A 17,444-nucleotide genomic window follows, 5' to 3' on the forward strand; every position below is an offset into this window, starting at 1 on the left:
GTTCCATTCAGACCGCGCACATACAGCAGCAGTGGTCGCCGAGTCCTGCCGGTGCTGCTAAAATTCATTTTCTCCTCAGAAGAATGAGTCATACCGGTTCTGTTGAATCTTGGAAAAGTCTAAGTTCATTTATTTTGGTCTTTAATGAACATATACAACCCACCAACCCAACTTTTTATCTTTTTTTTTTTCTTGTTTTTAACAATCACCAAAGAAAGGCCGTAATCATTTACGCCTTCCTAAATTGCAATTTGAGCTTACAATAGTGTTATCCCTACCGTATATTATAAATAGATAAAGACTAGAGAGTACGTACCTTAGATTGAAACTATTATTCGATTAGTTTTTCTAGATATTTCAACGATACGTGGTTTTTAATCATCTAAATTTTCACTTATATTTTCGTGCAGAGAAAAATAGAGAGGGATGCACATCCCGGGATTTTCCTTTGGGATGGGTTAATACGGTGGTAAGTGAACATTTTTCTAGCTAGCTAGCGCCGCTGAAGATATATAATATATAATATGTAATAATATACCAAACAAACAAAGTTGGGGTAAGAACAATTATTTAAAAAATGAATATAGATCGATGCAGTCTATATTTCAAGAAAAAGGATAGAGACCGCGTTTGACCGTCCAAGAAGATCATCGTGGAAAATTGGAAACACATTTTCAACAGCAGGTGCAAATAAAAAAATAATAATAAATGAACAGGTGATAAAGGGACAACGTGGGTGGATAAGGAGAGGCCAGTAAACGAAGTGGGGGCGGGAGATGGACGGCGGATGGACGAAGCAGCAGAGTTTGAACAGATCTAGGGAGAGGATGGATGGATGGATGGATGGATGGATGGACGGAAAGAAGCCAACAGTTGCACCTAGAACACAAGCAAATAATAATGAGAAAACTAATTGCACCTACATCCGCGTGCGACTCTGAATTCCCTCCATGAAATGTTGACCGCTACCTCCCTGCAGTGCTTTGTCCTTTCCGCCTGCCCAGCGCACAACGCCACTTATATATTATTAGTTCTAAATAAATTATAAAATGCGTCGTCCCGATGTATTGACGTATAGACTCAAATTTGTTCGCGCACGCAACAGCCGCTAGTGGAACAAAAATACTGAAATAATACGTATATATAGTAGCACATATCCCGTTCTCCCCGCATAATATACCTATATAACTTACAAGTCGAGGCACGAGTAGAGGCTGTCGCCGAAACAATCAATCATTGAGCTGAGTTGGTAATTGAAAGCCCCAGGACCAACAACATACTCTTAATTAATTGTTGTAGATCTTCTTCTCCTTTTTTTTCTTCTTCTTCTTCTTCTTCTTGTAATTCTCGGCGAGAGAGGTCTAAAGAGAGAGAGAGAGAATAAAGGGGGCAGGGGCGGGGGTGGTATAATAATAATAATAATAATAATAATAGTCAGTGAAATATATATCCAGATATATATGGCGGGTCTACAGCGGTCGAGCGAGACGTTTCGGAGGTCGGGATCGTCGGGGCTGGTGTGGGAGGACCGATTCCTGCCGGGGGAGGCGGATTCGGGCGGCGGCGGCAACAACAACAACAACAGCAGCAACAACAACAAGGGGGCCCGTGGTCAGGAGGAGCGGGCGGCGTCGTCCTCGGCGTCCGTGGAGCGCACCCGATCCAACGGCGGCTATCGGACGGGTCGGGTCTCTCCGGCTCTGGACCCGCCCTCCCCCAAGGTCTCCGTCTGCGGCTTCTGCACCTTCTTCGGGAAGCCCCGCCCCAACTCCGACGCCAACAGCCGCCGCCGCCGCCGCCGCTAGCTGCTCTCTCTTCAGTGATTTTGGGCTCGATTCCTCCACCTCCCCCCTCCCACCTTTTTTTCCTTTTTCTTTTCTTTTTTTTTCTTTTTTTTGAGAAAATTTTCCTTTTCCTTTTTTNGAACATATACAACCCACCAACCCAACTTTTTTTTCTTTTTTTTAACAATCACCAAAGAAAGGCCGTAATCATTTACGCCTTCCTAAATTGCAATTTGAGCTTACAATAGTGTTATCCCTACCGTATATTATAAATAGATAAAGACTAGAGAGTATGTACCTTAGATTGAAACTATTATTCGATTAGTTTTTCTAGATATTTCAATGATACGTGGTTTTTAATCATCTAAATTTTCACTTATATTTTCGTGCAGAGAAAAAGAGAGAGGGATGCACATCCCGGGATTTTCCTTTGGGATGGGTCGATACGGTGGTATGTGAACATTTTTCTAGCTAGTGCCGCTGAAGATATATAATATATAATATGTAATAATATACCAAACAAACAAAAGTTGGGGCAAGAACCAATTATGTTAAAAAATGAATATAGATCGATGCAGTCTATATTTCAAAGAAAAAGGATAGAGACTGCGTTTGACTGTCCAAGAAGATCATCGGGGAAAATTGGAAACACATTTCCAACAGCAGGTGCAAATAAAAAAAAAATAATAAATGAACAGGTGATAAAGAGACAACGTGGGTGGATAAGGAGAGGCCGGTAAACGAAGTGGGGGCGGGAGATGGACGGCGGATGGACGAAGCAGCAGAGTTTGAACAGATCTAGGGAGAGGATGGATGGATGGATGGATGGATGGATGGACGGAAAGAAGCCAACAGTTGCACCTAGAACACAAGCAAATAATAATGAGAAAACTAATTGCACCTACATCCGCGTGCGACTCTGAATTCCCTCCATGAAATGTTGACCGCTACCTCCCTGCAGTGCTTTGTCCTTTCCGCCTGCCCAGCGCACAACGCCACTTATATATTATTAGTTCTAAATAAATTATAAAATGCGTCGTCCCGATGTGTTGACGTATAGACTCAAATTTGCTCGCGCACGCAACAGCCGCTAGCGGTAGCGGAACAAAAATACGAAATAATACGTATATATAGTAGCACATACCCCGTTCTTCCCGCATAATATACCTATATAACTTACAGGTCGAGGCACGAGCAGAGGCTGTCGCCGAAACAATCAATCATTGAGCTGAGTTGGTAATTGAAAGGCCCAGGACCAACAACATACTCTTAATTAATTGTTGTAGATCTTCTTCTCCTTTTTCTTCTTCTTCTTCTTCTTCTTCTTGTAATTCTCGGCGAGAGAGGTCTAAAGAGAGAGAGAGAGAGAGAGAGAGAGAGAGAGAGAGAGAGAATAAAGGGGGCAGGGGCGGGGGTGGTATAATAATAATAATAATAATAATAATAGTCAGTGAAATATATATCCAGATATATATGGCGGGTCTACAGCGGTCGAGCGAGACGTTTCGGAGGTCGGGATCGTCGGGGCTGGTGTGGGAGGACCGATTCCTGCCGGGGGAGGCGGATTCGGGCGGCGGCGGCGGCAACAACGACAACAACAACAACAAGGGGGCCCGTGGTCAGGAGGAGCGGGCGGCGTCGTCCTCGGCGTCCGTGGAGCGCACCCGATCCAACGGCGGCTATCGGACGGGTCGGGTGTCTCCGGCTCTGGACCCGCCCTCCCCCAAGGTCTCCGTCTGCGGCTTCTGCACCTTCTTCGGGAAGCCCCGCCCCAACTCCGACGCCAACAGCCGCCGCCGCCGCCGCCGCTAGCTGCTCTCTCTTCAGTGATTTTGGGCTCGATTCCTCCACCTCCCCCCTCCCACCTTTTTTTCCTTTTTCTTTTCTTTTTTTTTCTTTTTTTTGAGAAAATTTTCCTTTTCCTTTTCCTTTTCCTTTTTTTTTTTTTTTTTTTTTTTTTTTTTTTTTTTTTGCTTTTTTAGTTTTATTTTCCCTTCGATCTGCTATATAATATAATATAATATAATATAATATATAGATTTCGTAGTTTAGTTTGTATAAGATTATAAACATCATTGGTGTTCCCAGCTGACAAACTTCTGAATATATCATGTCCGCTTTCTGGCTCACCGTTCCATTTCTTCTGTGGGTATTATTGAGGCGGCGCCTGCTGAATTCTACAGCAGAAAATTAAGAGAAAGGAGTGGGAGGGAAGGAAAAAACAAAGAAATTCCTGGAATTCGACAGGCGAGGAAGAGTTTGCAGACAGCAGGCACGCGAAAAGAAGAACATTCCAATGCCATCCTCTTTTACTGTTTAATAACCTCGTTTCGTTTCTCTGCCTTCTCTCTCAATTTGTTGAAGACAAATTGTGTTTTGTGAAAAAGTATTAAGGCCATGTTTGTATCCTATGCGGGTGAATATATTGTGCATCGCCAGTTTATTATCCTTGTGAAAATTTCTCAGATTTCTAAAAATTTCCGAACCGTAAAAGGTTACAGTGGATATAAGTTACTGGAAAAGCTGTAGTTTATAATGACCCCAGCATCTCTTTTTTTCTCCCTTGTTTCAGAAGTAGTCGACCAGCAGGCAACTATGATCGACGACTTGGGCCAGCCGTCTGAAGGCGGGATTCGCAAGATACAAGTGGGATACAGACTACTACAAATAGCGACTAATTTAGATTGCCTTGTTTTCTTGTTTGAGCAGAAATCGACCGGGCATACAAAGTGAAATAATTGGTCGCACCGGAGAAGATTTTGTCCTTGTTTAACCACCGCCCTATCTGCCACGGAAGAAAATATCCCGCAATGTCACTTCGTTGCCCTGTCTGTGAGCAATGTCACTTCCTCGCGCGCTGTGTCTTGAACAGTCGGCCGCCTATTCTTAAGAGGATGAATGCCGGGACCACAACTCATTTTAGATTGTAGGTTTTATAATTCTTTTAATTTAAAAATTACAATTTCACTATATGCCTTATCACTTTTTTTTTTTAATAAAATTCTATAATTCTTGAATTAATTAATGAGGGACCTTAGGAATTTTTTTTTTTTTTGGCCGTAGACTCTGACATTTCTCTTCCTGGAATGTTATACCATCACTAGGCAGCTGTTCTATAACATGAGGTGGCACATTCATCCCGTTCCACCAAAATTTCTAGTTAATCAACCGCAGTGAAGTATGCGCAAATTTTATATTTTGTCATTACCGCATCCTGTTTCGTTTTGTTTTTTTTTTTTGAACTTTCTTAGTTGAATGGCACTCTGTTTTGCATTTGACTTTCCTCTCTTACATCTTGCCTGCTATTGTTTTTCTGAGCGTTCGTGCATGATGAAATTGCCGTGAATTGCCATTGATATTCTTATAAATTGCAACTAAATTAAGAAAATAATAATAAAATGCGGTTCGAGGGAACAATCCTGCCTGTCAACGAAACAAGGTTCCTCATGAAGTTCTACATGTTCTGCTGATCTCATTATTTAACCACTGTTTGGATATACAAACTCGCTGAGAAAATTAATTTTCCCCATCTATAAACATTATCTTTTCCGTGGCGTGCATCTTTAGACATCTACGCTCTGCGGATCTTGGTCTTGTACAACAGGACAAGTATTTTGTCCATTGAAAAGTAAAGGAAGCAACCATTTGAATGCGTCACGAATGATCCAAAGCTCGTCCCTACAATGCAATGCCATGTCGCCCCGTATGCTTTGTCGAACTCCTGTCGCCAAGCACAGCAATTAAAGACTCACCATCAGCAGAACACACACCGGCCCATCGACGAATAACTATATACATAATAAACATATGCATGTGCATAGAAAGGGGCGGGAGAGAGCGAATCTGAGGCTGCGTACGTACCTTCTTGATGTCGTGGGCCATCTGCCTGGAGCTGAACTTGTCGAGGGTGTCGTAGGCCCGCCTGGCGCATCGGAACGCGTGCAGTTGCATGAAGGGCGGCATGTCGGCCGCCACCACCTTCACCCTCAGCACCGCAGCAACGTCCGCTGCGTTCGTCTCGATATGCGGCAACGACTTCCTCCCCGGCACGAAGTTGTTGCGATCCCCTTGGCCTGCCGTGAGCACGTGGACCCTCAGCTTCTCAAGACACCCCTCTTGCATTGCGGGCTTCGCGTCGCTCACGGAGTGTCGCCTCATCTCTTTCTCGATCGCGTTGCATCTGCCGAAGAGCCCCCCTGTCTTCGACCTGTGATGAGATCCCATCATCACCACCGCTGTTTGGTGTTTACTGTTAGCGCAAAGCAAGCGCAGATTTCTTGATCGATCGAGACGTTGCATTCGGCAGAATATACGTGCACATGTATATATATATATATATAGAAGATAAAAAAGAGAGAGAGAGAAGAGAGAGAGAGGATGAGGAGAGAGAGAGGTAGACGAGAGAGAGAGAGCGAGAAGAGAGGGTCACGGAAAGGGTGGTGAATCTTTTCGCTGTAGAGCGATAGCATGATAGGTCGCAGTAGAAGATGTGTTACGGGACGCATTCTCTTAGAAAAATAAATGGCGAAAAGAAGAACGGGTTTGGGGGATGGAGCAAATTGATGAAAAAGAGCAGACCATGTGCGAGCGCCTGTCACCGTGGAATGCAGGAGTGGTAGGGGGCCGGCTACAGGGGCTAGAGGGTGGGAGCCATTACGTATATATTTACATTACATTACTCAAATTAAGTAAATTCGTTAGTGTTACTTTCTAGGGCCCATGGGTGGGGAATTGGGATCCCATTCCCATCTATTTCGGCTCCTCCTCTACTACTGTTTCTGCAGGGCTGTGCGACCTGAGGGGTTTCCGATCCAATCCAATCCAATCCAATCCAATCCAATCGGTGGGGGAGAGAAGACCCACCACCCCGGTTGGGTGTCCACTGGCCACTGGCCACTGGCCACCACAATCCCCATACGGCGTTTCTGTCAAGATTGAAAATGCGGACGGCCCCCTATATTATTCATTTATTTTCTCCTCTTCCGTTGAATCCACTGTCTTAATTTGTTGGTGCTGATAATTGAGATTAGGTGTGCCCCTGTTTTTCTTCGGTTTTTGACACATGACACCTGGCTTGGCAATGATTGAGATTTTGGTTGCGGCGAATCAAGTTCACCTTTACTTCAACGATTTACATTCTATATTACGCCCACAACGTTAGCGACTCCTATCATATTCATAGACCTACCTCTCTCCCGGAAATACACTTAAACTGGTTACAGTTTGGTTGCACGTGGTAGGTGAAACAAAGACAGAACAATAGACATCAGGCGGCGCACCGGACCTTATAGGCGATACTTACGACCGAGCTACAGTATATGGACCATTTCTGTGCATCTCGGAGCCAAAAAATAGACCATTAGTTCTCTGTCACAAGAAATAGAAGATTAGGAAAAGAGTCATAGATTGGAGTCCAGAATTCAATATGATCCAAGGTCTTTATGATCGGATCATCTTGGACTGCTTTGCTCTGCTCTGCATAATAAATAAAGATTTGAATTTACTGACCTTTCTAGCACAGACGGCAAAAATCATGATGGTTGGTATCAAGATTCTAAATTTGAAGTTTATTTGCTTTATATTTCTACTTAAGTTTATTTCAGGAAAATAAAAATAAAACATATAGCATGCTATCTTTCAATAAAAAAATGATAATAATATTCGAATCTTCGCTAAACAGATACAATGATGCAAGCAAGAAAGAGCTGAGCCAGATAAATGACCGAACCTTTCACGCTACATCTTTTGAATAGTGTTATATGCATTTTGAATTTTAAGCACACAATAGGTACTGCTAATTATCTACGGAAAAAAAAAACCCATAGGTTCCTTCAGAGCGGGAGCGCCTATCTTGCGCTATAAATTTTGGAGGAAACAAAATTTCTTACTTTTATTGAAATTAATTGGATGTCACTGCTGTAAATCTTGACTGGCATGAGATATTTTGCATACGATGATGATATTTATATATTTTGCATATTGGCGATCCGCATATTTTGGATTGGACATTAATTAACCAATTCTAGTCCACAATATTCTGGGTCCTGAATCTCGATCACGCCCAACCCAATAAGCTGAAAACGAGTAAATCTTGACTAGCATGAGATATTTTGCATACAATGATGATGATGATATTTATTATTTTGCATATGGGCGATCCTTGTATTTCGGATTGGACATTAATTAACCTATTCTAGTCCACAATATTCTGGGTCCTGGATCACGGTCAGGGCCAACTCGATAAGCTGAAAACGAGGGCCTGATTTTTGTTGTCTTTGGCATTGGTTAGGCTGGCCCGACCATGAGCTGTCTAACAGGAAATCATTAAGCACCATAATATTAAATTCATGATTTCACGGTGAGTAGAACGCCTAGTTTTTTTACTTTAAAGACGAACGTAAATGATGGGTTGGCATAGCTGCAAATGCTCGTTCGAAAAAGTAGCAAGCCGATAGTAAAGAAAATAGCGCCGGAGTGTCTTAACAGCTAGTACTGTCACCGGCTTTTTTTCTTTTTTCTTTTTCTTTTTTTGACGAAAAGGACAAAAAATTTAATAATTAATAACCCATTTTTTTAAAAAAAATTGAAATTTATTTACTTTATTAATTTTATTGTAAAAATAAAAAGAGGAAATAGAAAACATAATAACCCTCTCTCCCTTTCTCTCTAAGAAAAAAGAGAAGAAAAGAAAAGAGAGGAAAAAAAAACAGTGTTGTCCGACGCTGTCGGTCATTTTGGCCAATATCGATCGACAGTCTTTTATGTTTTAATAAAAGCAGAGATCATCGCCGAAAGATATGCGGGAAACAAAGAAAAGAGTGATGGGGTCGGAGAGGGTAGAAACTCGGAAGCAACGTAGGTAGAGTCTCCGCAGGTAAAAATTCTAGAATGCAAAGGGTATATTGATGACGTGGCGTAACAAATCAATCAAATATTTTTTTTTAGAAATATATGTCCCATCATGATTGTAAAAAAATATTTTTATTGTACTTTTATTTGAAAAAAAAAAGAATGTGATCGATTTGTTATTGATGACGCTGTACAAGTGTGATAGTGTAAAATTCCTCCTCTGCAGGGGATGGCGTGGAGGAGAGAGTGAGCAAGTGTTGTGGCCTGTGGTGAACTGGTGATGGAGGAATCAAGGCCCAAAACCAAACTAGTCCGTAGGGCCCATCCAGGCCTAAGCAGTTTCGTTCTTACAGTTTGTTTTCCCCCTCTTGTTGGAGTCTCGGTGGCAAACGCGAAACGCGTGGAGCGGCGAGCATCGCGCGCTAATACTGGTGGGTGAGTCTCGTACGTACAGAGGAGGAGCTGATGAGGAGGGATAATAATAGTAAATAAATAGTAAAAGCGTCTTCTGGTTTGGGTGGGTCCCCTGATAGTAAAGGCGGAACGCGGAGGAGGACGCAAGGCCCAAGTCTCCCCTCTCATCCCCCCACATCCCCCGCACCCCCCATCCCCATCCCCATCCCGGGAAGGGTCAAGTGGTCAACCCGCCACTTCCCGATGCTGATGATGAGGCTAAAAACCAATGCCCGACCCGGGAGGAGGCTTGTAATTGTAATATTCGGAGTGCGAAGATGGGCGCGGCACCACCACCATCCAAATCATCTGTCCCTCTCTCCTTGCTCCTCCTGCTGATTTGCGTCCAAATCATTGCATCGCGCTCGGCGTCGGTCTGCCGCTCCCGCAGGGTTGTGTCCGTTGATGATTTTGGAGCTGTCGGGGATGGCACCACCGACGACACCAAGGTAAGCAAGCAACGGGATGCTGCTTCCGCGCGCCCCCCCTCCCCCCAATGCGTCTCCTTTTATTTGCGTTTTTTGTTTATTTGCGTTTTTAGAAACAAAACGAATATGATGATGATGTGATGATGATGATGATGATGGTCCGCCTACAGATTTGATGCTATAAATTTCCTGCTTGCATTCCCGCCCCCCGGCCCCCCTACACGCCTACATGCTTGTTGCGCTTTTGCGGATTGAGCACCTGCCTGTTGCCTGTTCCATTTTAATTTGCCAGCCCAATCCTGCTTATTCTCGTATCTCTTTATCTTGCGTGCTTATTCTAATAAGCATCGGGTTCCTCATCCAACAGGAAAAAGGCTTTTCAGGATCGTGATGGTTGTTACTGGTTAAATTCTTCTCCTCTGCTTTCACACGTCTGGTTTGCTGTTGAAAGCTTAATAGATAGTTTGGTCCTCCCCGTCTGTTGTTTTTCGGACTCTCGTCCAACTAGCTTTAATTTACTAACTAATAGCGCGCTCATTTTCCTGAAGCTTTACCTGTTTTTATGGCTCAAATAAGTCAGATCGACCCTCTTCTTTCAGGCTTTCGTAGATGCTTGGAACGCCACTTGTTCTTCACCGATTAGCACAGTCCTTGAAATTCCAGCAGGAAAAGTATTTTTCGTTGGGCCTACATATTTTGCTGGCCCCTGCAAAGCAAAGCTGAAACTTTCAGTATGTCTCTCGGCTTCTCATTCCCCCCTTTTGTTTAATGTATTTACAGCACAAAACGCATAGATGCGCCCATCTTGCCTAGATACTGGGAAGTATCTATTTTGCTTGTCTATTATATGCATTGACACCAGAACTCCCATTCTGCGTGGATGCTAGGAAGTATCTATTTTTACTTGCTTATTTTATGCATTAATGCCAGAACTCCAATTTTGTGTAGATACTGGGAACTATCGTTGCTCCGTCAGATCCGGACACCTGGGGTAAACTAGACACTCATAAATGGCTTTATTTCCATAGGGTAAGCCGGCTGGTAATGAGAGGCGGAGGGACAATCGATGGCAACGGGCATGAGTGGTGGGCACGCTCCTGCAAGAGAAACAAAACAAACGTAACGTTTTGATTCCTTGAGGAGGGAAAAAGAATGTGTATTCGTGCTTCTTCTTTTTTTCTTTTTTGTTCTCTTTTTTCACGATACAACAGATTCTGAATGCTGCCTTCTTTTTCTTTTTCTTTATCTCATCTGCAGCCTTGCCGACCTGCTCCTAAGGTTAGTGACTATTCAGTTTAATGGTATGCGGTCTGCTCTTTTCCATTCAGAAGTGTGATAAATGTAGCTATGATGCAGGCAATTACATTTCATCGCTGCAAACATCTGACCGTCAAGGAATTGACTCTTATTAACAGCCAGCAGATGCATATGGCATTCTCCATGTGTTCTCACGTTCGAGCATCTCATCTTAAAGTTATTGCTCCTGCCGAAAGCCCGAACACTGATGGGATCCACGTTAGTGAATCAGTCTCTGTTGTCGTCAAGGATAGTACCATTGGAACAGGTATGTGTTGCCTTAGTATTTTAGTATTAATAGCCACTCTACCGTGCTGATTCCTTTTTACAACTAATCCCATACAAAAGAAATATTAGTTAGTTTTAGGCTACCACCACATTTCACAGTATTATAGGACGGTTGGCGTCTATGTTACTCAATGTTTCAGTATGCAAATTGTTTTTCTTGATGCTGACGCACATGTTTCTTGGGTTTGTTCTCTTCAATATGGGGTAAAATAGATCTAATGAATCCTAAGGGAGCAAAACTAAGTTCTGAAAAACCTCAGGTGCCTTAAATTAATTCTTGCTAAAGCCGTGAATGAATTGCGTCATCTCTTCTTAGGTCCCAAGGCAGCTGAGCACAAGATACAACTGCAAAATACATAGTAGCATTTGCTCATACTAAACGTATGTTTTTTAAGGTTCCAATTTATAAAACTTAGCACTGTAAGTTTCCAAGGAGGACAACATGTTTTCTGTGTTTATAAATGTATTTATTTCATCAACATTCTATTATCTAATTCCCTGCTTTTCAAAGGCATCATTTGATTATATTGCCATATTTTCACGTGGTTCCAGGAGATGACTGTATCTCCATAGTCGGTAATTCTTCAAGTGTTTGGATAAGGGGCATTCTGTGTGGACCTGGTCATGGTATAAGGTTGTTTGTTTTAAATCCTCCTCTTTTTCTTCGTCAGCTTCTTCTTCCTCTTATTCTTCTTTTGAAGTTATAAATATAAGTCCTTTCACTCTTCAATTAGCAAATTCATGTATATTGATATTGGCCAACTAACCGTGCTCTTTACTTAACAGTATCGGAAGCTTGGGCAAGTCAAAATCACATGATGAAGTGCATAATATCCAAGTAGATAGATGTCTAATTAAAAACACCGAAAATGGCGTGAGGATCAAAACATGGCAGGTAACATATTGCCTTCCAGTAATATTATTTCATAAGGTTGAAAAAGAATCACGAAAATAAAAATTCAAAGTCATGTGTGGCGTATGCGTCAGGGGGGCAGTGGTTCCGCTCGAAAGATCCTTTTTCGAAACATCCTGATGAAGAACGTCTCAAACCCGATTATCATTGATCAGTATTACTGCGACTCACCTAGTCCTTGTCAAAACCAGGTATAACAAGCTTACACTTCTTGGTACTGTTTAATAATTCGTACCTTAACGCTTTTGGTTTCTCAAGAAGGTATTCATAACTGAAATGCAGACAATGGCTGTTAAGGTGGCTGAAGTCTCTTTCATTGGCATTAAAGGAACATCAGCTACCAAGGATGCAATAAGGTTCGTTTGCAGCGACAGTCTTCCTTGCGACAAACTATATCTGAAAGACATCCATTTGTCCTTAGAGTCTGGAGGGGAAGCCGCTGCTTACTGTTGGAAGGCATTAGGATCTAGTTCTGGTTTTGTTCAGCCACCTTCTTGCCTTACGAGTGCTGATCACCACCTCATCAAACAGTATATCAATTGTGGTTCAAAAAATTCCACGACAGGATATATCTGAGGATATTTGGGCTTGTGGCTTTCAACTTTGTAGCTGTTTTTTCTAGTTTTGCTTGTTTTACTAATGTACAGTATTAGTATATAAATCGATTGTTTGCACTTTTTCCTTGTTTCTGTCATGGTTGGCCTATCGTTGTCTCTCTCACACACGAAGAAAGTAGTCCTCATGCAAATTGAAAGACCGACAAATGCATAGCCTTGAGGCCTTGAGTGCAGTGATTAGGTGATGTGGAGAATGTGTTTTAAAACGCAGGATTCTGAACAGAGTCTATGTTTCAGCAAACCTAACTATGGTTACAATCGCAATACTTGGTTGTGCAATTTCATCTGAGATTTTGCAGTTCAAAGCACCTGGAGGGTTTCTAGGCTGAATTCTAGGCATGGTGTTTTTTTTATTATTATTATTATTATTTTTCCGTACCCATTTTGAATTTCGCCAAGCTGGTGGGATCATCGAGTGGATCCATCTATCAGTCATGACTTCTGGATTAGGTTTGATGTACTGCTTGTTTCTGTTTTCCAGCTTATCTGGCCTCATCATCCTCTCGGAAGTGAAGTGAGTAGGGCACAGATGTTTGTTTTTCAGTTGGTTGTGGAGTCCTAGAAATTAAAATTGGTGAGTGGGGCACAGATGGTTGTTTTTCAGTTGGTTGTGGAGTCTTAGAAATTACAAATTTTCGGGATGGCACGTTCTTAGTTCTTACAAAGATGCATGATTCATCATATCCTCCGAATTAACTTGGGACAAAATGCTCCTTGAGAAAACAGAGGAAAGGTGTATTCAATAAGACATAATAGTATCAAGTAAACTGTGGTACGTATTAATTAAGGGCGGTCCGCTATTAAACAAGTCCTAATTAATCGTTAATACACGATAATGCACGCCAACCGTATATGATCAATTTAACTTCATATATGTCTCGCAGCTTGCTCGGCAATGCGTGTACACATCAAAATATATACTAGCGATTTCATTAGTTCACACTTCACAAGGGTCAAGGAAGGGTGTACATGGTCTGATCGATGGGGTTTCCGTCGGAAGATGTAAGGAGTGCGGGTGATGGTCGTCGGATGATCCTAGCTCATGTGCTTCTCGAAGCTAGCTTGCAGGGTTGCGAGATGCAAGAGGTTGGGCGGGGAGAGGAATGACTCGTAGATTATCGCAGTTGCATATCTCGATCATGAACCCGTCAGGGTCGTGGAAGAAGAGCTGATCCACGCTGATTCTGGTTCCGCCGTCCTCCTCCTCCACCCTCCTTCTGAGGTACGGTATGCCTGCCTCCTTCAGCTTGTTCTCCACCACAGCCATGCTCTCGCACTGTTTTTGTAGCAGCACGCAGGCAGGCCGCAATTAAAGAGTATCACCCGCACGATCAGTGTACGTACGCACGACGCCGACGTTCAGAAAGAAAGAGAGACTGAGAGAGATTCGGAGACAAGGAGCAAGGCAAGAAAACGGCAACGATACCTGAAAAGAGATGTGGTCGTCCTTGGGATTGATCTCTGTTTTCTCGGGCATGCCATTCGGATTCTCCGACTGCAGTAGGTGGATCCCCACACCGTAGTTGAACAACCTGCGATTGTCCCGTAACTTGGCATTAGTTAGATGATAAACACTGAAGAGATTACTGCACACTCGTAACAGAAACTCGAAGAGATCAGATCATTTCAGCATGTTTTTCAATATACGTATGTTGTTGTTTGAATGGGGAACAAAGCGTGCATCGCATTCTTAATTATTTGTGGAGCAGTACTGCTGTGCAAATTAATACCATGCACCGTCGAAGTCGAAAGATCCGGGCCTCTTGACGGGGATGAAGCCAAGAAAGTGTTGATAGAAATCGAGAGATCTCTTCACCGATCTGCACACGAGTGAGATGTGGTTCAGATGAGTCAGAGGCAGGGCATCTCCACTGTGCTCCAACATTTTTTTTTTTTTTCCGCTTGTCACTTGTTTCCCTCCTCCTTCAGACTAATAGCAGTTCGATGGAGAGAGGGAGAGAGAGAGAGAGAGCAGAGGCTGCGGAGAGGAAGAAGGGAGAAGGATTATTTTGTTGCATGGGTGATAACAAAGGTAAGTAACCGCTCCGAAATGACTTGTAATTGCAATCAAAGGCGGGATTATAAATTGTTGGGGTGATCGAGTGAAGAGCGGAGACTAGAGGGAATGAAAATGACTATAGAGAGCCATGCAACAAGTATTATATATATATATCTATATATAAAGAGAGAGAAAGAAAGAGAGAGAGAGGGAGAGAGAAGAGGCGTGCTGCTGCATCGGATGGATAGCTCTGCTTTCGGTGTTGAGTAGAAACTAGAAATGCACGTGGCAGCATTTCTGGAGGACATGAGAAAATTGATCAGAATATAGGATCGATGCTTGCTTTTAGTGGAGCCACAATTTGAGTCGAGTCCCGCGGTGTCTTCTTTTCTTTCTTTCTGTCTTTCTTTTTTCCTTTTTTTTTTTTCAGCTAGGTTAGGTCTTTTTTCAGCTAGGTTTTTCCTCTACCTACATTTCTGGTAAAAGCAGAAGAAGAACAAATAAAAGAAAATGCATGTGGCAGCGGCACCGCGTATCCACGTTTCCGTGCATATCCGACCACCTCTGCTTATTAACTACTAGCTAGTAGCTCTAGTGGCGCGTGCTAGCTGTATCCGCATTCCGCACCGCCGAGGGCAATCCTCGCCCGACCAACCGACCGATCTCTCGCCGCGTTTCCTAAACCTTCCGTGTCCATCGTCAAACTCCAAGGCGGGGCAAGGTAAAAGTTACACGTAGCGTGCAAATGTTAAAAGCCCAACAGCGCGACGAGAACTGTCACGCCAAAGCCAAATTCTGAAAAACATTTCTGATTTCCTTTTTGAGTATGAAGATACATCCCTAACACAGCCTTTTCTTTTTCTTTTTCTTTCCAATTTAAAATTCAAAAGTAAATTGATTATGGTTGCACTATGGAGATTAGACCACGAAATGGACGGATGATTGAGTATACAGGTTGCACAGATGCATCCGTTGCAGGAAATAAATTTTTAGTCCCATAAAACAACCATTTGGCTCTAAAAATCTAAAATGGTATACTTGATATTTATTACTCAATACTTCCTTTACATCTGAATCCGAATGTTATAATAGGCCAAAGAACATGAAATTGAAGTAAAATAAAAAAAAAAAAAAAGGAGACTAGCTAGCTAGTTAGAATTCAAGCTGAAAATCTCATGTTCTGACACTGGAGCCGTTTTTTCGGTTGTTTTATATGTCCGCAGCAACAAATTAAAAAGTGATTTGCCCCTGTGCAACTTGTCTGAAGCTAAAATCAGATGTTGACACTTAAATACAAAAGGTGATTTCCGCAGGAGGGACCAAATTAACCTGCTTGTTTGCTCCGTCTATGTAGTATAATGACTTAAGACTGCTTCCTTGACCCTAGCAGAGCAGCCGTCGCTATGTTCGCCAATGAATCCTGCTGACTGTGCTGCTGACGCAGAAGCCTAGCCTAGTCTTAATTGTCTGACCAAATTTATTAGGCCAAATATATTTCGAACTTATAAAATTCATACCTGACAAACTTGCCAACCCAAATTTGGCCTTCCATGTCGCACCGAATTCACCACACGTATCCGCCGCATATATAGATCTCTCACGCCAGAGATGGTAGGCCCGCCGTCACCCTATCCATGAAGTGCGCAAGTCCGTCTTGATGCAAACAGAATACGAACGAAGAGCACCCTTCTCGTCTCGAACAAAATGCTTCTCCACTTCAAATCACAGCATTCCATCCGTCACAAAAACTTGATATTAAAAAACAAAATTTGATTTGAAGGGCATGCACTAGATAGAGCTATACCGTAGCAACAAACTAGAATATTCTAGACCCCGAAAAAGCACGGTGCACAAATATAATCTCTCTCTCTCTCTCACAGAGAGACCAACACAAGCGCGCGCATGCAGATGTTATGTGACACACACAAGCAGATGTTATGTGAGGGCTAAAGAGCGGGCAAAAATTGGACACACCGCACGTCCGCACGTCACCACACACACACATTTTGTGTGAGGGTTGAAGGGCGGGCAAAAATCAGACGCGCCCACACAAAAAAGTCCCACATGCACTCACTCACAGACGCAGGCATGTGCGCGCGTGCACATGCAGATGTTATATATGTGAGGGTTGAAGGCCAGGCAAAAATCAGACACATACAATGCATACACACAGACTCACACGCACACAAATGTTTATGTGAGAGTTGGAAGGTCGGGCAAACATCAGATACGTACGTTATGCGACGGTTGAAAGGAGGGCAACAATAGTTGCATGCGTCGATGCAGGACAACTGAAAAGATGAGAGAAATATCTACCACCCTACAGACGGTCGGCTTAAATCTTGCTAACGCCACTTTAATTCCTCCTCCTCTCGAGAAGTCTGTTTGACCAAACTTGTCTTAAACTACCATCGCACGGTGGCAGTCTAAGAGCCGTTCTACCTCTCCAGCATTATGTCAGCATATACAAACCATTTACAAGGCTGGGGGAAATAATTATTTACGTCTAATTCATAACTTTCTGACCTTTTCCAGTTGATCCCAGAGCCCACTTTTATGATTGACCCAAGACCATTAGCAGGAAAAAAATAAATATTTTAAAAACAGTAATGAAAAAGAAAGATTAGAAAAAGGATGAACTTTAAATATCACCCATATAATTTCGCACTTTTTTATTTTAGCACCTTGTAATTTAAAGTGTATCAATTTAGTACCCTGTGGTTTTATCTTTTTCTCTTTTCATCACCTTCTCCGTTAACATTTTATTAAATTATATTATATACAAAAAAATTCAGATACCCCACATAGGTTTATCGA

At 42.6% G+C, this 17,444-nt stretch overlaps 5 protein-coding genes and 1 long non-coding RNA gene across 8 annotated transcripts; 3 read left to right on the forward strand and 3 right to left on the reverse strand.

Annotated features, from left to right (window-relative positions):
• On the forward strand, positions 559-1,916 carry LOC109717082 (uncharacterized protein At1g15400-like). Its single transcript, XM_020242750.1, has 2 exons — positions 559-1,255; positions 1,455-1,916. Exon 2 carries the CDS (start codon positions 1,461-1,463, stop codon positions 1,803-1,805), a length of 345 nt encoding a protein of 114 aa, XP_020098339.1. The 5' UTR covers positions 559-1,255; positions 1,455-1,460; the 3' UTR covers positions 1,806-1,916.
• On the forward strand, positions 3,171-4,754 carry LOC109717083 (uncharacterized protein At1g15400-like). Its single transcript, XM_020242751.1, has one exon. The coding sequence runs from the start codon at positions 3,258-3,260 to the stop codon at positions 3,594-3,596; it is 339 nt and encodes a 112-aa protein (XP_020098340.1). The 5' UTR covers positions 3,171-3,257; the 3' UTR covers positions 3,597-4,754.
• LOC109717080 lies at positions 5,232-6,111 on the reverse strand. Its single transcript, XM_020242748.1, has 2 exons — positions 5,646-6,111; positions 5,232-5,505 (listed from the first exon to the last, which is right to left on the reverse strand). The coding sequence occupies exons 1-2, from the start codon at positions 6,081-6,083 to the stop codon at positions 5,356-5,358; spliced, it is 588 nt and encodes a 195-aa protein (XP_020098337.1). The 5' UTR covers positions 6,084-6,111; the 3' UTR covers positions 5,232-5,355.
• Positions 9,224-12,705, forward strand: LOC109717782 (probable polygalacturonase At1g80170). 3 transcript variants are annotated; one of them, XM_020243684.1, is made up of 9 exons: positions 9,225-9,535; positions 10,114-10,245; positions 10,463-10,633; positions 10,772-10,792; positions 10,871-11,078; positions 11,651-11,732; positions 11,885-11,993; positions 12,086-12,202; positions 12,273-12,705. In XM_020243684.1, exons 1-9 carry the CDS (start codon positions 9,365-9,367, stop codon positions 12,585-12,587), a joined length of 1,326 nt encoding a protein of 441 aa, XP_020099273.1. In that variant the 5' UTR covers positions 9,225-9,364; the 3' UTR covers positions 12,588-12,705. The 3 variants fall into 3 exon arrangements, with proteins under 3 accessions (XP_020099276.1, XP_020099273.1, XP_020099275.1); XM_020243686.1 differs by having other exon boundaries at positions 9,228-9,535; positions 12,294-12,705; XM_020243687.1 differs by lacking the exon at positions 10,114-10,245 and having other exon boundaries at positions 9,224-9,535.
• LOC109717783 lies at positions 13,387-15,040 on the reverse strand. The gene is made up of 3 exons (XM_020243688.1): positions 14,359-15,040; positions 14,055-14,160; positions 13,387-13,904 (listed from the first exon to the last, which is right to left on the reverse strand). Exons 1-3 carry the CDS (start codon positions 14,511-14,513, stop codon positions 13,686-13,688), a joined length of 480 nt encoding a protein of 159 aa, XP_020099277.1. The 5' UTR covers positions 14,514-15,040; the 3' UTR covers positions 13,387-13,685.
• On the reverse strand, positions 15,651-17,294 carry LOC109717218. Its single transcript, XR_002218120.1, has 2 exons — positions 16,863-17,294; positions 15,651-16,342 (listed from the first exon to the last, which is right to left on the reverse strand). It is a non-coding gene; the product is annotated as an uncharacterized LOC109717218 (long non-coding RNA).

This window comes from Ananas comosus, linkage group 11 (assembly GCF_001540865.1).
Source record: "Ananas comosus cultivar F153 linkage group 11, ASM154086v1, whole genome shotgun sequence".
Taxonomy (NCBI): domain Eukaryota; kingdom Viridiplantae; phylum Streptophyta; class Magnoliopsida; order Poales; family Bromeliaceae; genus Ananas; species Ananas comosus.

What these genes read in the sequence shown, in the direction of transcription:
- LOC109717783 (XM_020243688.1), bottom strand. Translation starts at nt 14,513, where the DNA reads ATGTTGGAGCACAGTGGAGATGCCCTGCCTCTGACTCATCTGAACCAC. An exon ending in TTCGACTTCGACGGTGCATG is followed by an intron (nt 14,161 to 14,358) that starts GTATTAATTTGC and finishes GGACAATCGCAG; the next exon opens with GTTGTTCAACTACGGTGTGG. An exon ending in ACGACCACATCTCTTTTCAG is followed by an intron (nt 13,905 to 14,054) that starts GTATCGTTGCCG and finishes CTACAAAAACAG; the next exon opens with TGCGAGAGCATGGCTGTGGT.
- LOC109717082 (XM_020242750.1), top strand. Translation starts at nt 1,461, where the DNA reads ATGGCGGGTCTACAGCGGTCGAGCGAGACGTTTCGGAGGTCGGGATCG.
- LOC109717080 (XM_020242748.1), bottom strand. Translation starts at nt 6,083, where the DNA reads ATGCAACGTCTCGATCGATCAAGAAATCTGCGCTTGCTTTGCGCTAAC. An exon ending in TGGCCCACGACATCAAGAAG is followed by an intron (nt 5,506 to 5,645) that starts GTACGTACGCAG and finishes GCTTGGCGACAG; the next exon opens with GAGTTCGACAAAGCATACGG.
- LOC109717083 (XM_020242751.1), top strand. Translation starts at nt 3,258, where the DNA reads ATGGCGGGTCTACAGCGGTCGAGCGAGACGTTTCGGAGGTCGGGATCG.
- LOC109717782 (XM_020243684.1), top strand. Translation starts at nt 9,365, where the DNA reads ATGGGCGCGGCACCACCACCATCCAAATCATCTGTCCCTCTCTCCTTG. An exon ending in GGACCTGGTCATGGTATAAG is followed by an intron (nt 11,733 to 11,884) that starts GTTGTTTGTTTT and finishes TTTACTTAACAG; the next exon opens with TATCGGAAGCTTGGGCAAGT. An exon ending in TGAGGATCAAAACATGGCAG is followed by an intron (nt 11,994 to 12,085) that starts GTAACATATTGC and finishes CGTATGCGTCAG; the next exon opens with GGGGGCAGTGGTTCCGCTCG.